General features: G+C 46.9%; 1 protein-coding gene across 4 annotated transcripts in view; it reads right to left on the bottom strand.

The window, feature by feature from the left end:
* The window catches only part of LOC119449767 (ecdysone-induced protein 74EF), a 201,584-nt gene that overhangs the window by 152,074 nt on the left and 22,986 nt on the right, over positions 1 to 26,524 (bottom strand). Inside the window, exons 1-3 of one of the 4 annotated variants that reach the window (XM_037713023.2) lie at positions 22,315 to 22,607; positions 5,814 to 5,908; positions 1,011 to 1,145 (exon numbers count right to left, since the gene is read on the bottom strand). In XM_037713023.2, the coding sequence (XP_037568951.1) occupies positions 1,011 to 1,082 (72 nt within the window). In that variant the 5' untranslated portion in view covers positions 1,083 to 1,145; positions 5,814 to 5,908; positions 22,315 to 22,607. Of the gene's footprint in view, positions 1 to 1,010; positions 1,146 to 5,813; positions 5,909 to 6,141; positions 6,399 to 22,314; positions 22,608 to 26,524 lie in introns of those variants that run through there. The other 3 variants (XM_037713024.2, XM_049665434.1, XM_037713026.2) reach the window with 3 other exon arrangements.

Here is a 26,524-nt window from a genome sequence, read left to right as displayed (position 1 = left end):
TAGACCCACTCTGATTTTTACCTCCATTGTTGCGTCAGCTAGCAAAGAGGTTGTTGCCATTCCAACTTGAAGATGTTTTTTCAGACACCTGAATACACCTTAAATGAGAATTAACAGTAATCATTCTGTCGAGTGATGGCCAATCATGGCTTGAGAAATGCTAGGAAGATGGTCAGTTTATTTTGCGCGTGTGTGTATCATGCATCTCCAGTTGCCGTTTTTGTGCACTACAACAATGTGGTTTAGCAGGATGGTGAGGTGGGTGAGCTGTTTAGGATTTCACACGTTAAAATAATTCATGCTTTAGTTATGTCATTGCTGTATCGTGCTGTACTTCTTAAATAAAACAAGTAGGGGTATATCATTGCTTCAAGATAGGTACCAGCAAACAAGAGACCCCAAACGAGGCAGGACAGGCACCTACCTAGATAACTACCAACCACAAAGTGCTTGCTAAGAGCCAACAAGCGCTCCGCATTAATAAACAAAACAAGGAGACTTGGTACAGTGATCATGTTGGCGGCACATATGGGGCCACACCGGGGAACACAAAGTGACAGTGGCGCACCAATGGGGGGGGGGCGTTGTAACTCCCCTCTGAGGCCGAGTTAACTCCCCCCCCCCTCCCCCCCCACACACACGTCCAGCCCCATCAGTCCAACGTGTACCTTCAGTGCTCTGTGCACATTGTCATCACAATTCAGGAGGTGGCTTGAGGTCGAATTTTCCTGATTAACAAAAACACTCAATCATTCTCTTGTATTTATTCATTCACACTTAAATTACTTTACGTAAAACGCTGAAGAAATAAGCATCGTCATCACCCTTGGTGTCATTATTATTATTATAATTATTAGGCATTTTATTTGCTGTTGGATTCCTCTGGCTAAAGCAAGGAAATTGCATATCATGTAACATGCTTGTTTCCCCCCCCCCCCCTCCACAAAAGTTCAACCCCCCCCCTGGCAGAGATCCTGGGTGCACTACTGCAGAGTGACATGGTCGGTTACCAGGCACGAGAGGTCGACCATCTTCCCGTCAGTGTTGGGGCACCAGAGCAGGTCGTCCTCTATGAAAGGCATTGCAGGCGGCTCCTCCCAGGCAGCCACGGTCACACGCTCTTGCTCCCCAGCACGCCAGCCAACCTGCACCATTGGATACATGCAGTCTTTCAAATGCTTGCAAAGCACTGCAAGAGCCGTGCAGTTGGAATAGTGCTATGGCCGTGTATTTTCATAGTGAATGAGTTAGTATGCCTCATTGCACATGTGTGGTAATACGCTTATATTGACGACTCTGAATGAAATGAAATTTATTTGAAAGTTCGAGCTTGTCTGTTTCTCTGCCCTCCTGTGCTTGTATCTTTTTCCTAAATGCAGTATCTTATTTCTAAGCATTGTGAACCAACTAACCCAAAACAAGTTTTATTGAGCACAACATTGTGGGCATCGCAATAAAGTTGTTTTTGAGAAGGCGGGGTACACTGAGAGGGCCTGCTGCTGTTGCAGTTTGAGTTCAGAGCTGGGGAAATGACTAATGTTGCCAATTTCTTTATTTGCTTTTTTTAATATGCTAATTTTTGTTAATTCTCAAAAAAGAAGTTGATGGCCAAAATTAAAACTGCGCCACTCGAGGCACTTTGCGTGTATTCACGGCCTTCTTTCACACTTGGTAAAACACTTCTACGTAGCACTTATTGAGCAACAGAAAGCTGTATTGCGAGTTTTTCATGTTGCTTTACAATTTTCTTATTGACACCTTTCATCTAATAATAATATTTTAGAAGTTGATTAAGTAATTAAGGCTAATTATGTAATTAGGCGGAATGCAAAAAATTATCTGAGTATCTCCAAGCGACGCAAACAACATTACCTTGGTTCTGTCCAGCTACATGGCATTTGCATATTTTTAAATCTTGGTGCATGATAGTTGGGGCACCCTGTATATAAATTGTTTTAGTCAAAATAGTTTGAAGGTAGCCTGCTGGGTGTTTGCTCTCAGTATCAGTATGTTGTCATGCAGCAGGTTCACTTCTTTGATTGTTTTTCACTATGTTTTACACATCAGGCACATTATTGAAGCAGCTGGATAGGTGCTTTCCAAGTATGCTAGACATAAGATAGTTGATGTTTTCATATCTGACTTTCCTGTAGAGAGTTCTCGCCTGGAGTCCACATTCTATAAACTTGACAAATCTCGCTGAACAATTGAAAATTCAAAATCCGTTTACAGCTGTATGGTTTTTATGATTATAAACATACAAGAAATGTGGTGAAACTAAATGTTCAATGGACAGAAATAATTAGCGCCTGAATGGGCTCCTGCCAGAGCCAGTGCCACTGCTGTTGCATGAAGGCAACTGAACACATTCTTGTGCCACTCTCATTGCGAAGTGTAATACTTCACCATTTCTTTTAATGTGTTATTTGTTATCAGAGCACCTCTTCGCACAGTTGCATAACTTTTTAACACGTTAAGTGGTATCATATCTTTCCATTCCTTCTTATCACATGCATAACTAATCAGGTACCTGTGTTTCATTGTTAGTTTTTTTTTAATCTTTCTCTTATTGTTTTGAGTACATTGGTTGCCATGTGGGAGCATACATTTGTATTCCTAAACTCAGTGTTTAACTTTTTATTGCCGTCCTTGGACGATTGTTGTTTCATTGCATTAACTGTTCTGCCTGCATGTTTCTTAACTATGTTTTATACATAAATCTTGTGCATTGACAAATATGAATATATACTGCAATGCCCAACTGCCACGCTCTCAAATGAGAGTAGCAGTATTGTAAAAAAAAAAGTTATTTTGTGTGCCAAGCTAGCAGCAACACAGCTGTGTCACATGTTTTCAGCATATAGGAGTCCTGCATCACATCACGAACTGGCAAAGCGGTTAACCTAGGCATGGGCTGCCATTTGTTCAATATGGTTGTGGAGCCACTAAGAAATGCTGAATATGAAATGCAGTGCACCTCATGGAGGACATGTCGTGGCCGACAGTGATGAAGAGCTGCCCTAGAGTGATGGCAATGGAGATTTAATTGTTTTTTACATTGATGCCATAAAAACTGGGTGCGAATTAGATTTTGGCCATGTTAGATTTAGGCAAATAATGCCAAATTAAGGCAGCTGGGTTTGGGCATTCTTTATGCTTCATTTAAGTCGACCCACTAGATAATTCGATCAATTCCATTGGTCTCGTCAGGTTCGAATTAATGGAAATCGACTGTACCAGTATAATAAGGCAACCAAGAACCATTACCAGCAAACTAAAATTTTGCTGGTAATGGTGGTTGTCTTTAGCAGATGCTGCAATGCCAGCTCAACCAGAAATAGCTTTTCCAGCAACCTCTGTTCAGATAAAATATTTAGGAAAGATATTCCACTACAGAATGAATGTTTGCAGAAAACATATCCAAGTTATTGAGCATCCACAAACATCAACAGAATCTTTTTTTTTTTTTTTTGCAATAACTTGCCTTGTTTACATAAGTAAGAATGCTTTGAATTTAGGTTTGAAGATCTGCTACCACGATAACGCAATGTTTAATTACCATGATTACAGCTTCATATTTATTACCAAGATTGAGTAATGTCATGACCATAACAAAATAACCACGCCATATTTTTAGCCAGTGTTCAGTAGATATGCATCCAGTGGTGCTTTGTACGACGAAGCGACGCTATGGTCCCACAATCACTGCTGCATAAAAAGCCTCTCGAGCAAAGTTGAAATATTATTCCCACTCAAGCACGGCAGTTTCGAGAGTGAGTTGAAATGCCACGTATGTGTCCTTTTAAGACAAGAGGCATACAGTCTATAAATTATTATTAATGCCACAGGAACGGCAAAGCAAGCACTTGGTCAGGTCATTTCTTCCCGTAGCCAACTTTGCATTCAGCCAAAAGAATGTACAACCAGCTCATGCTACTGAAGACAATATAAGAAAAAAATATATCTGTGGGATGATTTCAAAATAAAATGATCAGCAATTTTCAAGAGTATACATGTTCAAGAGTACATAGCACACATATGCTGGTAAGTTTTAAAACAACACAGCTGCTCACTGCAACACAGAGTAGCAGCATTGTTTGCAGAGTGATGCAGCAACGGCAAGAGTGCAGTACATTGTGTAGTAAGCATTGCATAACATTAAGCTTTCGCTGAATTTGGACAATCATCTTCGATGATTTCCGCTAGTATTCATTCTTCTTTTGCCTCTGCAGTGAATATAATGAAACAAGCTTCAGCAAAACTCAAAAATGCATTGCTGTTGCTGACCACTCAGACATGCAGATTTTTTAAGGTAAGAGGGGCAGACAATGGAACAATAGAACGCATGTATCTACATGCTGACACTAAGGTAATACAACTATGACAGATCCTAGAGGTCAAGTTTTCCTTTCCTTTTTTCACAATAGCCGCATGATCACAAATGTGTGGCATATTTTTTATAACCGTTGAGCGTATAAGCATCAACGCTTGTGCCAATCCCCTGTTGTACCATAATCTGCAGTGCGCATTGCACATCTGTGTCAAGTTAATCACTGCACAGTGTAATTTTCTTTGCGCATTCCCTGTGTGAGCGCAACTTTGAAAAATGTGTTGTCAATAATTTCTTCTTTTTCATCTTGGGATTGTTAGTCTAAGCTCGTTACTTTATTTGTAGTCAATTCATGCTTATGGCTTTCAATTAAAGTCAGCAGACACTGTAAATAAATTACATACCAAAAACCTGCGCTTTCTTCAAACATTACTTCAGCTCATATGTTTGCCCCCCCCCCCCTTTTTTTTTCTAGGTTAATAAATAAATAAATAAAACATGATGTGGTATATTACTTGAAAATAACACGTGACTACTGCCTCTAAATTTAAATTTGCTTTCAGGGAAGTGGAAGCGGCATTATTCCCAACGAGACCCGGAAGCCATACTTCTCGCTTCACCACCTAGCCGGATTCAGCTTCTTTGCAAGACACGCACGTTTTGCAGCGAAGAAAGCCTAGTTGTATTCTGGGACTGGCATGCAGACGTCAGTAACGGTTACCTATTCATCAGACGACACCCCATGAGTGCGCAAAATGGGAACATTTCTTTCTTTCTCATTGGAATAATGGAACACGCTGACAGCGCTTATAAATAGATTAGACAATTAAACACAGTTAGACAGGATTGGCGCTGGACATATCGACTCATTTAACTTATAATGGATAAGCGTAGCATGGCTCAAACATTGTTTTTGACATGTATGACGAGCATGTAAAAGAAATGGTATTCGGTACCACTTTTTTGTCGTACGGCGCGGAAGACTGCGCGGGAGACTGATATGATGACGACCGCCAGCTGAGGGCCTGAGCAGTGAAGAGGACTCGCTTAAATCGCCGGAGTGTTTACAAGTGGCAGATGCGCGGGCGCACGTGGCCTTCAAACACGCGGGCGGCCAGCAGAAGCCTCCATGTACCGCGGCCGTGAGAGAGGACCCAGCGCTCAAAGACGGGCTCGGTAAAAACGCCGAGCGATTTCATTGACAGCAAGACGCGCACGGAAGGGGAGCCTGTGATCAACTGGGCTAAGGTTATGCAATCGCTTACCGCGGAGGAGCGGGAGAGAAAAGAGGGAACGGCACGCGGCGTTAGGAAAGGTCGCGGTCGATTCCGTCAACACGATTTCAACACACCGCGCCCATGGCCGGGTGCGCGCGCGCGTTCGCGCCATGCATCGATCCCCGGCGGCTGCACGTCCCGATAAGGACGGCGCTCATCATCCGCTGGGCCTGCGGAAGCAAAAAAGCCCGTGTATATCCACATACCCGCTGCAAGCTCGCCGCCGTTCAGACGCAGTCGGTCGTCAGCAGTATGTCCCACCACCTCGGAATACTGCCATCACAAACCGAAGAGGTGCCGGCTGCGAAAAACAGAAAAAAAGAAAGAGAAATAAATCGTTTAAGTGTCAATGACGGTGTGTCACTAGAGAGTTTGACGACAAGGACACGCAAACACAGGGACGCTAGGGTGCAAGAAGACCCGAATCCCGTTCGTGAAAACACGGAACAAGACGCTGTACGGGAATGGTTCGATGTCGAAACACTGCGAGAGAGAGAGCCGACCCGCAGTGCGATATAGCGGAGCGCGCCTTACCACGAGCCATCGTCGGTGTACGGAAAGCTTTGGCGCCGGAGACACGCGTTGACACGGCACGTTTGCAAGCGCTGCAGAAAGCCATCGTTAAAGGGCGCCGGGTGATGTGCAAAGACGCGGCCCTGCCACAAGTGTCCGCCGGCGTGTCGAAGCTGCAGCCGCCGCCGCCAGCTGATCTTCGAGGGGATGAAAAGCAGCCTCCACGCCTCCGCCGCGCTCCTGCCTCGCGGAAGCGGCCGAAGCGGCCCGCCGCTTGTTGTTTCAGCGCTGGTTGTTTTGGTCGCGCAGCAGCCACCTGGCGGCAGTGCGGCGAAGCTACCCTCACCAGTGGCGCGAGCTTCGATTCGTGGAGCGATTGGCAAATCAGCGTCCACTAGAAGCTGCGTTAGGAACAGAGTGGCAAGGCCAGTGGGTCACTGTGACGCGTGCGGCCACTGTGGCCTTGCCCTCCGGGCGTGTGCTGCGCGTAAGGTTGAATTGCAGCATATCAACGAAAGTTTGGCCGCGGCTGCACCATCGAAATTTAGGTGAAAAAAAAAAAAATTATGCGGATCCCAGCATTGTGGGAATCGGTGGACTCGGGCTTCTTTAATATAGTGTTAATTGTGTTACTGTATGGCTTTAATCAATAATTTTAATTAACGAAGTATATCATAGTGCTATTTGTGTTAATGCTAAATGTGCTGACGTTATGTAATGTTACATTAGTGTAGATATTAGGTTACGTTATCTATATCCCATTCTGCTTCCTGTAGATGCTATGTTGATGTCATGCATGTGATGACATTGCTTGCGCTGAAGCAATGCACAAGAATGAATTAGGTCGACTTTATTCCTTGATCGATGTGCATGGCTCACGCCAAGAATCGAACCGTACAGTACTCGATGTAGAAACCAACTGGTTAGCAGCCCCTTAGTCCGCATTTACTAAAAATTAAAATAAATTAAAAATAAAAAGATACGCATTTACGCCTGAGGGCAGATATTTAGCGTAACTGCGACAGGACGCGGCCTGTGCATCAGGGGTGCATCCTGTGACATCGTTACCGAAATAAGAAAAAAAAGATTAATTGACTCGCCCTGCGAAAGTGGATGTCCAGCGGAACTATTGAAAACTGCCACTACAACTGCTGAGGGGGTATGCAATGCTTAATTGCTTGGAGTAGTGGTATAACGGTAATAAGTAATGGTAAATCTGACAGCACGCCCCCGCCCATAGCGGTGCTGCAACAACAATGAAATCAATTGCTAGGCTGGTTCTTTTATATACGAAAGGCTAGTGACCTCACTCCCCACGTCGCAAGCTGCCGTCGCCGAGGCAGCTTGCGCAAGAGTAATCTTTACCGGGAAACGCATGCGCTTCGCGTTGTTATCAGGAGCGCCTTATCATCAATTATGTGGTTCGGATGCTTGTTTTGTGCTTCTTTATTGAAACGTATGCTGTTCTGTATGTTGTATGCGTGAGTCCAGAGAATCTATGCACTTTTCGCTTCACTTTGCTGAGCGCTTGAAGCCTGCTTCACCTCCGCCGCGAGTTGGCCCGGTATTACACTACCTCCGGGATCGGCCCACATTTTTGCCCACGGACGTCGGACACGAAAAATGCCAACCAACTAGAGGCTAACAGCTACGCTGTAAAATAAATAGCGTATTGACGAAAAACACGTACTTTATCAGAGATTTTTCTTTTTAACCTCTGCTTTAAACACTCCGTGCGTTGTGGTCACAAGAGCGGTCACAATGAACTATATAAGAAAGCCACGGGAGTCGTAAATAAAGCTTTTATATGCTGTGTTATTCAATTCCGATATAAAGCAAATATATCACGATATGCCATCTAAATCGATCATTATCGGCTTCGAGTCCGCCACGTAGGCTGTTGGGTACGGTAGCGGTACTGATACCCTGGCCAGCAGGCCACAGCTATACCGTATACCACAACCGTTCTCGCCTTGCTCCTACCTGCGATATTGTTGCGACTGTCTTCTAACGCGGGGAGGCCAGTCCCTTGTACTCAGCTGCTCCGCCACACCGCAATTTCTCTTACGGCAGAATTCACCGAACCTCCTGGCAAATGCTCCAGAGGGACCCCCACAAGAGACGAGTAAAGATTGTGTGAGCGCCAGCGCATCATCACATCCCAGGCAACGAGATAGCGCATCTCACGGCTCGAGGTTTGACTAACCATGCCCCTGGCACAACGGAGAAGCCCTGGCGACCCCACCCTCTAGTCTCCTGTCAGGAAATCACCATACACAACAGGTTGCAACGTATAATACTCCCCCCCCCCCCCCCCTCCCTCCCGAAACGCTTATCAAACGTCAAGACCTCCATTATCGGAGCACTGCAAAAAACCAGCTTGCCCCACCCATATAGAAACTACCACTTCACCCCCTACATGTCCTCTTCACTTTGCCACTTTTATGGAGCACAGGGTGCCCTTTAACGCATGGTAGGGTGCTGTACAGAATCATCCCTTAGCGCACCCGATCCATACCACACACCCCAGCTTTGGGAGAGCGCTCAGCCATGCTCCGGAGACCCTCGCAAGCCAGCTGGTAGCGAGGGCCGTTGGACGCAGCGAAAGCCTGTGGCTTCCTGGAAAGGGGAGAATCTCTCAATAAAGATGTTTATTCTCTCTCTCTCGCGTTCCTACGAAGCTCCCAGTTCTCTGCGACGAGGCTCACCAGTCGAAGCTTTTAGCAGCCAACGTTAGCGCGAGCTGACAATGCAGCGACGAACACACCTCGTGGGGAAACCTTGTATGCACAAGCGCCTATCAATCTCTGCTCGTTTCCTGTCTCCTTCGCATATGCAGGTTTGCGTTCACTCGTAGACACATGGACAAGTCGCTCTTCCTCCTTAGCGTGTTTGAGCAGCCTCTCACGGCATGAGAACCTGCGCCACATCATCTCCGCACACGGCCTCGGTGCCCGACGAACCCATGCGCTTCCTTCTGCACATTCACTGCAGTGTAGTACATTTCGAACATAATAATAATAATAATAATAATAATAATAATAATAATAATAATAATAATAATAATAATAATAATAATAATAATAATAATAATAAACAGTGCCTGAAGGGGCTCATCCACCTGAAAGGCATCTGCGCATCAGGGCCCGTATTCACAAAACCTTCTTACGCTAAAATTGTTCGTAAGAGAAACTTCCAGCCAATCCTGATGCTGGACATATTATTAGCGAACGCGGTTGGCCAATGGCAGAGGGTACTTACGAAAGAAAAACTTTGTGAGTTCGGGTCGAAAGGCCGAATTCACAAACCTTTCCGTTCGCAAAAGCTCTTGGCCAATGGGTGGCCGCCTTCACTAATATTATATCCAGCATCAGGATTGGCTGGAAGTTTCTCTTACGAACAATTTTAGCGTAAGAAGGTTTTGTGAATACGGGCACAGGAGCCAAATTTCCTCAGCTTCGTGTTCGTAAGAGCTGCTTGCGATTGGTTCGCTAATGATATAAAGGTGTGTCAGCGAACACTTTCAATTTTTTTTAACTGCCTGTGGCAGATAGCACAATTCTAGTTCATGAGCTGATCTACTCGAAGAGGCGGACCTTACTTGCACAAAAAAAAAAAAAAACAATGAAATGCATAATCGACTAATAACAAAACATGACTAATTCAGTTTTTTACTAATTGCCTTAGCCTATACCAGGTACATATACTCCAATTTACAAGTTCTAGCGGTCGAGACTGCAAGGCTTATCATAACACTTGACAATAATTGTGAGGATGACACCACTTACGAGATATATGCGCCGTCAAACTTGGGGTAAAAATGCCCTATATTGTTTCACTTACTTTCTTAACAAAACGTCGTATTATGCATTGAAGCCCAAAAGTAACTGGAATGACAATGCATTTCTCCGTAAAGTTCGGGAATTAATATCTCGAAACTGGCGTCATCCTGCGAATTCGTTCCAAGCCGGTCCCGGTCCACCTTGCAAACTCCCCGGCTAGAATTTGCGTTATAGAATCTAAGTGTTAAGTCTCGTTTAAACATGTCTTTAGATTTATGCTTTCTAACAAGATCCTCAACACGTTTTGTTATTCGAATGATTTACTCCCTGATGGCTTAATGTCTGATGCTGATGTAGCCTTAATGTTGGTTACTTCTGCAAGTAAACTGCCTCAGAAATACGGTATGTCGGTGGGGTATTTATTTATTTATTTAATTATTTATTTATTTATTTAGTTAATATACTAACTCATAAATAAGATTATTTCCGCATATGGGACCAGTTCACAACAGACCTGGTTTTATTTACGTGTTTTCTCTGAATAATTTCAAAGGAAAAAAAAAGGCATTAAAAAGTTCCTGAGGCACTGATCTTCAGTTCTATGTGCGCCGCTATGCGCGACGCCAGCAATGTTGCGGAGAAACATTTGTCACGCGTCATCGTTGCCAATGATGTGGCCAGAAAATTTCTTTCTGAGGAAAACAAGGTTTGGAAGATGGGGGAGGTGGGTGGAGTTTCGAGTCGGGGACCGAATTCACAAAACGTTTCGTTCGTCTACAGGGGGCCCTTTGCCGCTGGCCGGTAATAATACGTCCAGCGCTCAATATTGCCTAGAATCGTCTCTAACGAACAATTCTATATAGCGTAAAAGCTTTATGTGAACACGGGTCCTGATTCAGAATGAGCCTGCGGCTGTAAGTCTGATTTCGGTAGGTCTCCACCAGTCAGCGGCCTGCCTCCTCGCCGTCCTTTTCGTTTACGTCATGGCAGAAATGTTCGCAAAAGGTCGATTTCACTTCCTGCATTTTAGGCCACACCTGATATGCCATTCGCTAACAAACGTTTCTGCGCGCATGTTTGCTCGAGCACGGCCGTGCTGCCAGTGCAACAGCTAGCGTTAAGCACAGCCGGGAACGCCGAAACGTAGGGTTAAAGTTACCAGGCGTACATGTCATCCTTCCCATATATATATATATATATATATATATATATATATATATATATATATATATATAAGAACAAAGAACAAATACAATGGGGAAAAAGAATAAAGTCTTTTTGACCGCAGGTGTTCCTGTAATGTCAGCTATGGGTTGATTTACGCTTGTGCAAAAGTTTCCCCCATAAAGAGTTATAGTTAGTATAATATAGGGTAATGTTACCTGCGGCCTCATGCAGGTGGATACGTTAGAAGCGCTTGCTTGCTGCTACTCCGTTTCACGTCTGAATGGACACCAAAAATATACAGCTCCTAACTGAGTGTAGCACAAGCTATAGACTTTGAGCGTGTGAGCAGCGCAGCGAATTATTAAAATTATTGAATAGAGTTCGCCAAGCTCAAGCGGCCCATTCAAGTTCGTCAATAAACTGAAGCGATGTCACAAGTTAAAAAAAAAAAAAGAAGCAGTGCAAAAAATGTCTTTATTGCAATCTCCGGATAAGGCCACGGTACAAGGATACACTATGTAATGTCTAAAGAAGGCACACAATAATATCCAGTACAGTCCTAAAAGTTTCTGTCCGTTTCTACCAAAGAAAGAAAGAAAGAAAGAAAGAAAGAAAGAAAGAAGAAAGAAAGAAAGAAAGAAAGAAAGAAAGAAAGAAAGAAAGAAAGAAGTATTCATGGACACCCCATTTTATCACTTGACTGAAAGGGATGTATAGTGTGTGTGATAGCATTTGGGAGATTTTTTTATCAATCGATGATCTCGCATCGGACATTGGGATTAAATGAACCTCAAATGTTACATGAAGCACATTTGCGAGATGCTTTCTGCGAGAATTCCACGAACATTGCCACCAGAATGTTTTCTTGCGAAAACCGCGCAGCCGCTGCCTCAGTACGGCGAAAAGCTTCGCGTTCTTCCGCCATCGCCTCTTGCAATCGACGAATCTTCAATACCCAAGTGATTTCCAAGCGAGCGGCTTGCTTGCTCGGGCGTTTCAGCCACAGTTTCCGACTAAAGTCACTAGGGGGAACTCTGGCGCTGTGATCCAGGGTTTACATTTGGAAATGCGGTTGTTTGCTTGAAGTCAGGGGTACAATCACGACTCGATGGCAACCAAAGGTCAGTGGGACGCCTCGCATTGGGCGCTCACGGGAAGACTACTAATGAAGCTGTGCAGGGTGATATGGGCTGGACAAATTTTGAAGCAAGATTGATTTTCAGGAACGACTGAGGAATATGGAAGAAAGTAGATGGGGTGCAAGAGGGGGGTGTTCAAGTATTTGTACAGGCAAAACATTGACTCACAGTGGAGGAAAAGAACTAGGAAGCTTACCAGCAAGTATGCGACCGGTATGGTCAGCAACACGGCAACAAAGAACGTCAAACGCAAAGTATATAAAATAGGCTGAGACAATGTCATGGGTGGCAGCAATGGAAAAAAGAACCCTGCTATGACTAACTACCTCAAGGGAAAAAACGAAATCAAGAAAGAAACAATTTATGATAACTCAAAGGATCGAAGCTCCTTTTCGAAGCGAGATCGGGATGCCTTAGAACGCGTAGTTATAAAGCGAGGTACACCAAGGATGAAGACGCATGTGCTTGCAGCGGTAAAGCTAGGGAAACGATGGACCATGTTTTTATCGGAATGTGAAGGAATCTATCCAGCTGCCAGTCTAGGTTCCTCTGACCTCCTTGAAGCCCTTGGGTTCAGGGATAGTGGGGGGAAAGTAAACATGTCCGCTAAAGAGATTGTCCATAAGAGGCGGTTGTCCGTAAGAGGCGGTCCGCATGTCCGTAAGAGGCGGTTGGAGGTTTGGTGGCAGAAAAGTAGGGAGGCAACAAACAACGGAAACGTACAGAAATAGAGTTCCCAGTAATGGTTCAAAAAGTTTGATGCTTGGAATTCTTTGCAGTTGTGTGTTTTCTTAAAAATAAAGGTAGGGCATTAGGCAAAATAATAAGAGCTTGGTGGCGTGCGTGCGTGCGTGCGTGCGTGCGTGCGTGCGTGCGTGCGTGCGTGCGTCTGACGCTGACGTAGTCGCGCCTGCACTCGCCTCAACCCTTGATTCATTTTTCTCCCTCTTCGCTCGTGACGTTGCGGAGAGGCTAGGCCATTCTGTCCCAACGTGGGAGTGGCCCGCTACGTGCTGGTGCACGTTCCGAAGGACCTCAATAAAGTTTTCCCATTCCATTCGCCTCCCCGCGCCTCTCTCTGTCTTCCAGCTGTGTTCGATGCTAATCCAACAACGCCGAGCGCCCTTGAATGATCCGTCCGTATAATGCTATCGAATTAAACGTTCTTACGCTAGAACTGTTCGTAAGAGTAGGAGCCGACCGCTAACTTGTCCAATATTCGACAAGTTAGCGAAGGCGGCTAGCTAGTGGGGAGCAAACAAACCTTCCGTACGAAAAGCTTTGTGAATTCAACCTTTGATGAATACCCCCACCCCCCCACCCCCCTTACTTCATCAAAGCGGATCACCTTCTCAGAAAAAAGAAAAAAAAAAAGTGAGCGGCACATCCCGCGTAAAAATAATCCGAAATTACCAGGTGCAGAATATTTAATCCATAGTTTATGTTTAAAAAATCCGGCTAATTTGCATTAGAAATATGTATTGTACATTGTTTCGATTTCAACAGGGAGTTGGGCAAGTTGGTTTATTATGAAAGCAGCGCAAAGGGGGCAGCGACACAGAGAAAGGTGGGACACGGGACAAGCGCTGAACTAACAACTGACAGTTACAACTGCACTCTGCAAGGGATAAATACAAAAAAAAAAAAAAAAAAAAAAACGTCCGCGTACGAACCATCATACTATACGTGCATAGGCGCAATCTTTCCAGAAGAATGAAGATTGAAGACTGGGAAGGATTGTTTCCGGGCGCGGTTTTTGGAGATGGATCAATTTGTTAGAAACACCGAAAAAAAAAGAGCTGTTTACATATAACAGTCTTGGTTCATTACAATTAACGCTACCTTGCTCTAAGCAACGATGTTGATAGTGATGTTGATGGCCTTTAGATTCCTCGTCGTGCTTTAATTCGGCAATACTTTCGGATGTAGTCAAGGTCACCTGGATAGCTGACTATATGCGAAATGTGAAGGGCTGATGATGCGAAAATAAACGTAAAATGAACGCCTGTCTTGTTTAGAAAATCTAGAACGCCAAGCCCCTCCACACCTCACCTCCTGTAAAAAAATTAACAAATAAAATAAAGCGAAAATAAAGGAATGCGGCAGGCGACGGGACATTTTTAGATCCGACTAGGTGAAAGCAAAAATCCCACGCAAATCCACTTGCAACAAGTGGAAATAATCCTTATGGCCCATCATTGCCACGATGAACGACTCAGGTACCAATATTCGAATCCTGCATGTAAACATGTGACGCGATCAAACCGGTTGTTTCATCATGTTACCCTGCCAGTATGTATGTATGTATGTATGTATGTATGTATGTATGTATGTATGTATGTATGTATGTATGTATGTATGTATGTATGTATGTATGTATGTATGTATGTATGTATGTATGTATGTATGTATGTATGTATGTATGTATGTATGTATGTATGTATGTATGTATGTATGTACGTATGTATGTACGTATGTATGTATGTACATAGCACGCTCTTCCAGCTGTGTTCACGCCAGCCGAGAGCGTTACCATGGCAACGATGAGGAGAGCGCGTTTCTCCCATTTCCTACCCAGACCCACGCTCTCTATTTCATCTTCGCGGCGGAAAGGGCCACGTACCGATCACGCGGCTAACGTGATCACGGCGCGCTTATGGCGCACCGCAAGATCAACAGTAAGCGACCATGGCGAAAAAACAGCAGGGAGCACATGTCAGCCTTCGCATATGGTGGCCTCCTGTGACACTGTTTCCATTGTCGTCTTTTTTTGTGAAATTTTTCTGCCGTGCCCGTGGCTTCATGGGCACGCTGAAAGCGCGAGGGGAATACGCCACGCCAGTGATGTTCAGGCGCTTCACGATACTGCGTGGTTCTTGGTGCACGTTTAGGAAGGACAACGGCATTGGTGAAAAAATCAGACGCCGTATTCACAGAGCCTTCCGTTCGTATACGAAGCTGTTCGTCATTGGCCGGTTGCCTTCGGTTCGCTGTCCCCATTGAATGATATTTGTGTTTATCAAGTCACCTAGCGCGATAATTGCTTCATGAATATTGGTTCGGATTAAAAAAGGCACTGTCAAATTCCACAATGGTCGCCACAGCACATCTTTTGTATACCGGGGTCGCCGTACGCGTCACCACATGCATCCTGTAATGCATCCAAAGCGCGTAGCAACCCTCTTTCTTCTCGCATACTTTACACAGTTGTCGCACGCCTCACCACACGTTCTGCAGCCATGGGTCCTGCGTGATGAGGCGGAGTGCGGCCCAGGTGATTATGACAAAGGGTGCACATAGTTATTCTGCTGGAATTCCTATCTTATAGCGAGTACAGAAACACGCTTGCAACGCATAAGACTGTGCTTCGACAGGTGCATCAGAGAAAGTTTCCCGCCTGCTAAGGCCGCCATCGCGCCATACAGCATTGAGGAAATTAAATCGATGCCGAGTCACTAAGGCCTGCTCCGATGGCGTTTCGTCTGGACCGAAAATAGAAGGCCACGGGGGTAGCAATTAGCACTCCCCGTCCGCGAAGCGCAATGGGATTTGAAATAATCTGGGAGTCGGCTGAAACTCCTCGGCAATTTCGACAGTATATGGATAAGTACTCAGTAACAGCGCTTCCTGGCACTCGGCCAAGGCGCGCACTTCGATGATGTAGTGAAGGTCTCTCAATACCCACTCGTATCGTATCGTCTGCGTCTGCAAGACTACAGGTCCGCCTCCGCCGTAGAAAGAAAGAAAGAAAGAAAGAAAGAAAGAGAAGAAAGAAAGAAAGAAAGAAAGAAAGAAAGAAAGAAAGAAAGACAGGAAGAAAGAAACTGTTCTTCGCCACGGATTCTCTGGATAGATAGGTGCAGTGAAAGAGCTATGTACGAGACTTGGGAAGACTTGGAAAGCGCGCCAGAGATTTCGCAAGTCTCTGGCACCCGCTGGTCTTTCTAGGTGAAATCGGGATAGGTGAGGCTGCATATTACAGCTAGGTAATTAAAATGTGCACTGTCATTAAGGAGTTTGAGTATACACTCAAGCTTTCAAACTAAAAGGCTGCCAAATTTTTGCAGATCTTGTCTTTGTATTCCGTAAAAAGAGCAGTCATATTGGATAACTTAAAGTCGACATCTTGGGTTATCACACGATACGTAAACCAACCGTTTCGTGCGTACGGCTTCTGCAGTAGGTATGTGTTAACATGTCACTCCCCATTTGTACTTGAGACCCCGCCAGGGCAAACACAAGCATAAAACGCACATATGATCCACGTAGAATTTATGAGAACTTCGCATAGGCGCAATATGCCAAAGTCTTGCATAATAGTTGAGATATAGAACGAAAAAAAAAAAAAAAAGCGCATGCGAACGGGACGACAAGGAAGGGGACACGTTTTAATGGCTACGTATCAACAAGCCAACATCAAATTCTCCCGAGGCCGAGAGTTAAGAGGAAGCTTTAGTTCGGGGAGAACTTCAATGGCGACTATTCAAATACATGTAAAACGCAGAAATGCTTTTAAGACACAACCGCCGGACCGATTTGAATGAAATGTGTTGCATTTGAGATATAAGGTTACGCTCTAACAACTCTAAGAAGCAGAGTTTCGATTTAATACCTCAAAGCTTTTACAAAAGATTGTCAAAATTTGCTAAGCTAAATAATAGTACTAGTAATAATAAAAACACGAAGTTCATAATATCCGAAACTTTGCGTAAAAAGCCGATATCGCAGTCCTGTAAACTACATCTGTTAGATCATCTCAAACAGACAGATAAGATATATGAATTTACAGCTGACACGAAGTTGTCACAATGTTTGCAAGCGTTTTGCAAAATACCTATTCACAAATTAGTCGTATATCTCAGAGCGGTGTATAATATATAAATTTTGTCCGCTTTAGATGTATTAGCAGGTAAGTGCAGTTGACGTAATTGTAATAACGTCTTTTTTTTTTTTTTTGCTGACTTACACAGTTGTAAACTTGACACGTAAGGTTTTTCGAAATATTGCAATTTTCAAGAATGTATCTAAAATATACATTGCATAAATTAAACATTCACTTCCCGGAGTTACTAGGTTATAACTTTACATTTTCAATGCAAGAAGAAACCTTATCAAAATTGGTGCTGTGGTTGCCGAGAAAAACGATCTCGCCGTTCTCGTGCATTTAGATATAGGAGCTCCCAAGCTCATAGACATAATTGGGGGGACGGATCTTGCACACTTTCAACTCTCTAACAAAGGCATCCTTCCTTCCTTTCTTTCTTTCGTATAGATATCTTTAGATCGTCTATATATAATGAACTTGCCCTGCGCGCGATATGCGACAGCAGACATGCGATTTTCCTCAAGCAAGCTTCTCCGCACCGTTGGAACGCCGCCAGTTCGCACGTCAGCATGTGTTGGACTCATTTTTCGTCAGCGGCACGACCAGGAATTGTGGAAGGTGTCTGGATGTCAGAACAGCCGCCAAAATTTTAATGACCCTTATCTCCACTGGCGCCTTCCTCACCTCGCTGCGCGAGCGCTTGGTATTTCAGGAAAGCAGATAGTCGCCCGAGACAACTAGATGTCCAACGAGTTTTTAGGAGGCATTTATATGAAGCATGCGTGCACGCCGTATACCTATACCGGCGAATATTGCCCCCCTCCCACTCCCCTTTCTCCTTCATCCGCAATCCATCTATTCCCTATCGATTAATTTCGCCACCTGATAGGCCTTCTGGAGCATTGGGACGACTGGCTGGTCTCGGCAACCGTCCATTCAGAAGGCACCCGAGCCCAGACCTCACCGCTCGTCGGAACACAACGTACGCTGAAGGCAGTTCTGTACTTTTTGAGGTCGGCACCTCCGCCTTCCCTTTCCCGCTCTCTGGCGCGCACACATGACGCATGCAACAAAAAGCATCGTCACAGCCACACCGATTTTATAGAGCCCAATATCACGCGAGATATGCAGCTGCCCGCACTCGCCATTTCCATTTCCGACACTCCAACTTCCAAGAGCATCACCGCTTGCCTGAAAATTTAAACCACATTTCCCACATCGCAAAGTGTTCCGGAGCTCACTCGACGCACGCTCAGTCGCACTTCGTCAGTTCACCGTCAGTTGCACTATACATGCATCATGCATGCATGCACACATACATACATACATACATACATAGATACATACATACATACATACATACATACATACATACACATACATACAATACATACACACATACATACATACACATACATACACACACATACACACATACATACATACACACACACATACATACGTACATACATACGTACGTACATACATACATACGTACATACACACACACACGCTCTTGTAGCTCTCCCATCCCCTCTCTACCTCTACCACGCGAACGGCTTACCACACTTCACACACATACGAGTACACCTGTTTTCCCTTTGATGAAGAAGCACCTAAATATATATGTACATATAGTGCGATGCCTGGCTTTTTGCACAAAGCTTGCGATATGGTCTGCAGCCTTCTGACATCGGACATATGACATGTGACACTCTTGCGACGCGCAACGTGTCATGGAACACCACGTGCCTGCATGCGACAACGCAGAGGCACGCGCCGCGCAGGCAAGCGGCACTACAGGCAGCACGCGAGCGCGCCAGCGAGAAACCGCCGCTCTGTTGGCGGCGTAATAAACGAACACGTCTTCGGCGAAGCGCCGCGTGTGCAATGAGATCGCTTTGACCGTGAGTGGCTTGTCATTGCATGCTAGTGGAGCCGGCCGACTTGCACCCGCAAACGGACAGAAGGTCTCGCTCGACGTGCAGGCAAAACGCATCCGCACGTGGCTCTGCACACCACTGGCAAAGGCGAGAAGGTGACGCAACTGACCCATACAGCACGTGTGCATGTGTTTCATCGGATCCGAGCACAAAGTGCAATGAAAGCTGATGATCGCGACGTCAGCCAATGAGGAACGATAACAAGGAGAAGGGCTTGCTCGGCAGGAAAAATTATGAATGGTTTAGCGTCGCTAAAACACTTCCGTTGCTATGCATTGTGACAGTTTTGCGCCGCGCAATACTATATTACAACGTAGGAACGGAAAGTCCGACTCTTTGCGGCTTCTTCCTCACCCTCATACATTGTCAATTGTGAAACAAAGATTGACCGATTGATTGAGTGATTGATTGTAGCGGACATAAGGCCCTATATTTGGCTGCACTGCACGGATTCAGTGACACAGAGTGCAGGTCACGGGCCGAATTCGCAAAAGATTTCGCTCGAGAGCTGTCACTGGCCATTCGCCTTCTCTAATCATATATTCACTGTCACGATTGGCTCGCACTTGTTCTTGCGAACCATCCTATAGCTTACGAACTGCTTTGTGGATACATTCCCAGTTCGTCCATACCGAGCTTGCAAATAGCGCATTCATACACGCGACGTCGCTTTCCCGCTAACATGCATGGGACCGATTTCACAAAGCTTTTCAGTCGTAAGTGCTCTTTGCCATTGGCTGTCCTCCCATGCTGACATGTCCAGCACCGCTGCACCAGGATTAGCTGGAAAATGCTGTTGCGGGCAATTCTAGCTCAAGTGCTCTTTGCGAATTCGAATACGGGGCCTGGAACCTAATTCACAAAGCCGGTCCTTCGTACGCGCTGTTTGCCAATTGGCCGGCCGTCTTCGGTAATACCATGGGTCTAACATCATGAATGGCTGGCTCGTGCTCTTACGAACAGCTCTAGCGTTAAGAACGTTTTTGTGAATACGGGCCCTGAGTATTTATAAATAATGGCGGGCGAATGTTTATGTCGGATTGACCAACCTCCGCCCCTGCGCAACGCCATTGCAAGCAAGCGCTACTTGGCATTTCGCTCGCAGTCGCAGACAGTGAGAACGAAACCGTCAGCCTTCGCACTAAAAGGTGCGCGTCACGCGACATATATATACACGGTGTGTGTGTGTGCACCAACCGAATTGAAATAAGCGTTTCATGCTACAGAAAGCGTTACACTCTGAGCCGGATGCCCAGTGTGTTCAATTCGCGGTCTCGGCGCTCACGGTCGAACCAGAAGGTGTCCCAAACGCGACCGCGTGCTAGGACGCTCGTCGCAGAGCATCCTAGCACGCGGACCTCTGTACCTGGCCAGAGATCCGGCACCTCAGTTCTACGCTGGGGCGCATCTACAGGCATATACGCTGTTAGCGGAGGAACGATGACAACCGCGGGCTCTGGTGCATCAAAACAGAGGGCAAACTGCGCCGCTGCTAGGCCTGTCGGCGGCGCGACGAGAGAACGCGCGGGCCACGTGGGCGCTACCAGGGGACGCCCCCGCGAGCGCTGCTGGTTAGGCCCGAGCCGCGCGTCTCCAAGAGCTGGGGGGAAAAAAAAATAAAAAGAAAAACCTGCTCTCGCTCGGGTGCGAGGCGCTCTCGCCCTGTCCGCTGAACGACGCGGCCGCCCCAGTGCGTTATTTTACCCCGCGGCTGGACAGCGGCCAAGAAAGCGGCACGGCCACGCTCATTCCGACACGGCTGCATTTCCGCGAAACAGGGAAGCCGCTATGTGCCGCTGCCATGCGAGCGCGCGCATATAGTGTATATATTATATACACCGGTAACATGGGCGCAGCTCGTCGCCCGTGAGACTCGAGCGCACGTCAAACCATACTAAACGCGGGATTAGCGAGGGGGGGGAGGGGGGACCCGAAATCAATAACGGCACGCACCTCTCTCCGAGGCGGCACCTGCCGGCGAAAACAGCGGGTAGCTAGCGATTCAGATTGGTTATGTTCAGTCTTCTTTTCTTTTATATACTCTCTTTTGAATCAACGCGAAGCCCTTCGTGAATGCGCGGAAGACCGTTAAGTGGTGAAACGGTATCGCAAGCGCGACGAAAGCCGGAGGCAAAAAAGCGCGGAGGCGGGCTGTTCGACAGCACAAAGAGTCGCGCGGCCTGTCTTGCAACGCTCGGCGAACATTGCGAAACGCGGAGCATTCCCCATTTGCATAATACACGATCTGGACATTGTCTCCAACAACGATCGGCTTGTTTCGTGCTGCCACATCCGAGCATTCCAACATTTTCCACCCCGAAGAAAAAAAGGTCCAAGTCGGATCCTTGCTCAAACGGGAAGGTTATACCCGACCGCTTGGAACGGATATAGCACAGCCTTACACACGTTGGTATACAATTTATGATGATATCTGCTATTTTCAGCGCGTCATTTAAGCCCCATGAGGCAGAACGAAGCAGTCAATTGTTTCTCGGCCGAGATAAGCCCACTTTTGACTGATGGCAAACGTCCAGCTCCCCAATGAATGGAAACGCAGTCAGACCTGTCGATTCTGCCCTCATGTTTAGCTTCCATGTCGTGTTCACGCACGCCCCCGTGTAAAACGAAAGCGTGGATACCCAAAAAGCAGCCTGCTCTTATCTCAATACTCGTAATTACGACTACAGTGGTGTACGCCGCCACTTGCTGCAAGGCGCGATGCTGAGCGGAAAGTGCCATTCGCCGGTGTGACAGCGCATGTAACACCGTGAACTATACGCAACACACATCGCGCAAGCAGTCCAGGCAATCAGAAGGCGGGATGTCACGTCTGCTACTTATGTCCCGCCACCACTCCAACGTCTGAGAAATGTGGTAACGCCCCGCGTGTTATTGCATGGAAAAAAAGTGCTGCTCCGGCGGATCAATCGACAGCTCGCGTCCGCTGCGCACGCCGTATACACACACAGTAACGTCACTGCTCTCCTCTCCTTTTCTCCTGCTTCGATGAAGTACAGTGTACTACTGTAAGCATTATACAGGCTATACATACACGTGTAAAGGAAAGAAACGAAATCATACCATGGCGATTCGCGACGAGCGGAAAGAGCGGGCTCTCGAGATGCGGGCGTGCGCGGCACAACTTGTTGAGGGAAGCGCGGCGGGGCCGGTTGCGCAACACGTGGTTTCGCGCAGTGCTCGTGAGCGCCGGCGTTGCCGCAAGCGACAACTGCACGCGCTCGCGCGTCCCCAGACTACAATCACCAAGCGACCTTGGCCGTGTGACTTTGCGAGCGCAGAGGGGCGCCCAGCTCAGCCTGACGGGCCGCTCTACATACCTCGCATCATATGTCCCTCGCCGCGAGAGGCCGGGAAACCAGCCAGAGCTGTTTCAGTGTCCGTAGCGCCGGTCGCGTAATAATCCGAGCCCCGGCGAGCACATGGCTTCTCCCGTAGTCCGGAGGGGGTCCTCCCCTCCCCGACGCTCTCGACGGTGATGAAGCTGGCAGAGCACCGCGGCAGTTGGCGACACGCGACGCAGCTGATGCTCGCACACGGCAAGAGAGCGGCCGCCGCCAGGCGAAAGCACATGCATCCACCGCCGGCCTTCAAAAACCCACACGCGCACGCGGCGCTGGAGGAGCCGGCGGCGCGGGGAAACCCGGAAGTCGCGGAGCACTCGGTGGCGATCTTGACGTCACCCGCGAGCACTTCCGGCAACGGACTCCCCCCACAGACCTCCCCACCCTCGCGCCCCTTCGCTTTCGCGCTCGCGGCTTCCCTCTCCGCGCCGTCGTCGCTCCTCGAGGCCGCCAACGGGCGCAGCGGCAGCAGACGACGCGATCGCCGGCGTCGAGGTCCCGCCGTCGTCTACTCGCTTCCTTTTTAAGCGGGCCTGATGGCCGACACTGCGGCTCTCCAATTAGGAGGCCCGACCCCCAAACCGTGGCTGGGACCTCGCGAAACGTCCGCGACCCTCGGTGCCGGACGGCGCTCGGGGTCTCGCGATAAGCCCCGAGGTAGCAGTCATGGGGCAAACTTCGAGCGACGGTCCCTCCTCATCCCCAATCGTTTTGCGCGTAACATTCGCATCGGCGGTCCACCGAGGGAGTCGAACGCGTCAGGGAAGTGGCCGCGGGGGAGAAACGATGTTTCTCTTGCTCGCGAGCCGCCCGGACATTGCGTTTTCTCTCGCGCTAGCCTCGTTCTGAGCACGCGCAACGCAGCGCGCGGCCGTCCTTGAGAAAGGCGATCTTTCTCTCGATGCTCATTTCCCTCTCTCGCTCCTGGCTTCTAGAAGCCGCGCGAGCATGCTTCGCCTTACGCCCGCGCTGGGTGGGATCGCCGTTTGGCGCCGGCTCCGCGCAGCGAGCTCCCGCTGGGGCGTGTTTCAACCAATTCCGGACGGCGTGCATTTTTCAAACACTCCCATCTGCCACATGTCTCACTCCGCTCGAAAAAGCGTCGGCCGCAGCGCGGCTAGCCACACTGCCCGCGTCAAGTACACTTCCGCAGAGCGACCGCGAAATGTTTGATGAACTGGTCAGCTCAAGCTGATGGTCACGGGAGAGCTATTCTGATTGGACTCGAACGCATTACTGCCTTCCCTACTCCGACTGGAGGAGAACAGGCTCGCCGCTGACTGTCGTTACAAATGGCCTTGGCCCTGGCAGCGAACGCAGCGACGGACAGGCGGCGTGCCAGTAGGGCTCGCGGAGGTCCGGCAGAAGAGCGAACTTGAGCGCGAACGTGACGTCATACAGCGGAAGAGCTTATTTACATAGTGAAAGCGAGAAGACTGCACGAGGCGGGACGGAAAGGGGTCGCTCGTCGTAATGAGATCCTCTGCGCGCCCAGACGGTTTATATACGCCTTTCGCTCGGGCATGCTTCCACGCAGTAACTCCGAGCACTCCGCTAGAGCCGAAGACTTACTACTCAAGACGAGAAGCGCTTGGATAACACTGCAACTGCTCTGCTTCCGATCCTGTGGAGAGAGGTCCAAGCCGCAGGCTGGCGATAACAGACACGTTCGACTGTACAAGCGTTCTGAAGGTGACGACGCGTTATCGTGCCCCTAACAAAGCGATAAACTGGGCGACGGCGCTATATTCGGAGTTGAAAAATGCACAAATAGCACATGCATTTGCAGGGGTCTCGCACGCGTCGATGCGTGTTGCCAACTAGCTCATTTTCAATCACCCCTATTCTCCTGCTGCGAACGCTTATCCGACCTGCCAACCTCGAAATGATAAAGGTGCGTCGAGAAGTCAGATGATGCTACCATACGCTGAAAATAGACAGATTTCACGACGAGTTACACTACGCCACCGCTGCCGCAAAGCATGCCGGTAGTAACAGCCCTTAGCGGGCTGAAGGTACAGTGGTCGAATGCCAACTATGGTAACAAGGGTTTTGTGTTTGTACCATGGCAAAGCCACTTGGCCTTGTATTCTTCTCACGTACTTGCGCTATTAAAAACCCTTTACCATGGTATATACCAACAGGCCCAAATTGCTTCGGTTGTAAACCGGTTGGCCCTCGAGATCAAAAGGCAGGAAGTTAAAAAACGATTGTGCACTTGGGGTGAGGCTGAGAAGACTACCCCCCCCCCCCCCCCCCCTCATATGCCCAGTAAGATTCACTGGAAGAATGCACAATATAATTCCCATCAGCACATTCTCCTCAATGTCCCCTTGAATTCCCCAAAACACTAAATTCTGGGGTTTGACTTGCCAAAAGCAGGATCTGATTGTGAGGCACGCCGTATAATGGTGGACTCCCGATTAATTTCAACCACCTGTTTTTTTTTTTGTTTTTTTTTTTGTTTTTTTTTAACGTGCAGCTAGATTTAGGTACACAAGCGTTCTTGCATTTCGCCCTCTTCGAAATGCGGCTGCAGCGGCCGAAATCGAACCGGGAAAGCAGCGCACGGGAAAGCTGTCACCATGGCGGCCGGCAGGGTCGCTGCGATTGAGCTCTGAGCGTGGTGAGATTGATATTATTATCGAATACACTACACCACCGTGAGCGAAATTTTAAAAAAGTGACCATCTTCGTTAAACGTCGTACACAGAAGGCTGTAATCAGAACTGCTCAAGCAGATTTTTTTAAAGCAGAAGTGCTTGCATCTGCAAAAGCATATTTCCCAGGGTACTGAATGATGAATTGCAATTACAGCAGATAAACAAATACTTTGTTTAGATTATGGTGATTTTTTATAAACGATACGCAATTTACACGCGAAATTATTCTGGATGATTGTGCATTCAAGTTTGTTGGGATGTATAGGCTTGGTAAAATTTATACAGGCAGGTATGTTAGGAGTATGAACGGAGGTCTTGCTTAGTTGTGTTTCGGTTTATCATTGAAAGCATTGGAAGACGAAGAAAAGATTCACGACTCACCGTAAACGCTGTGATTCTACAATCAATCAATCAATCAATCAATCAATCAATCAATCAATCGCTGTTTGGTTTAATGGATTTGCAGCCCTATAACTACAGGCTGACGGACAGCAAAAATCGTCATGAACGCTAAGGATTCGCACAGTGAATTGATTTATTGATTAATTCACTAATTGAGTATAAGAACCATTGAAATGTTTGAAAGGACGAATAGTGATCAGTGATCAATACAGTGATCTGAAGATGATTATATGAATATTGATATGTTAGCCATGATTTAACTGCAATTAATCAGCTTTGTGGTGATGAAAGTGAAAGAACAAAAAGAAAAAAAGAAAAAGCAAACAACACACATAAGATTCCGAATGAGTGAAACAAATGATCGAGCATTAGTATCTTACTAACAGTGCTTACGATAAAGCGCCCTGCAGTGCATTAAGAAATTCTGAGAATTGTCTACAAATGCGTAAGCATTCTTTGGCTTGGCTGTTACTTAGCTTTTGCTTTTGTTTTTAAACTAATAACACTCGGTACAGCCCGAACACAGGCCTCTCGATGAGCGCAAGACGATTGAGAGGCGTATGACGACGTCACGTCGTATTCGACGAAAAACTCGACAATTATGTGTAGAATTATGTGTAGATCGCAGCTTTATGTTTGCCGCTGATCGTCTCCCTCCCATACTCCATCTCCCCCGATTCTTTTTCCGTTTTCTTTTCTTTTTTTTTTATTGAAATGAAAATAAAAGAAAAAGATTTCGTCACCCTATAATGGTGACAGCTACTCCTTTTCGAATAGCAGAAATAACAATGTAAAATAATATATAGTTTCAGTTGCTAGAACCAATAGGGCGACATCCCACCTTGAAGCATCCCAACAAATTTACCTCACCCGCATGCTCAGAAGTAGCACGATTAGACCGTGCCCACAACCGACAGCGTCAAATGTCAAAAAAAAAAAAAAAAATGTTGCAACAATTTTTGGCTCCGACCAGGTGCATGAGTCATCCTTGCATATCGGTCGACTTATACCTCGTAATGGTTTTTTCGTTTGTACTAATTATTATCATGAGGCTACCTACCCCGACGCCATTCTCGAAAGCGCAGCACACGAGCAAACGAAACCGAAACCGCGCGCTTCAA

The sequence above is a fragment of the Dermacentor silvarum genome, chromosome 4 (assembly GCF_013339745.2).
Source record: "Dermacentor silvarum isolate Dsil-2018 chromosome 4, BIME_Dsil_1.4, whole genome shotgun sequence".
Taxonomy (NCBI): domain Eukaryota; kingdom Metazoa; phylum Arthropoda; class Arachnida; order Ixodida; family Ixodidae; genus Dermacentor; species Dermacentor silvarum.
Note: the sequence above shows the minus strand (reverse complement) of the source record. Positions and strands in the feature narration are given on the sequence as shown.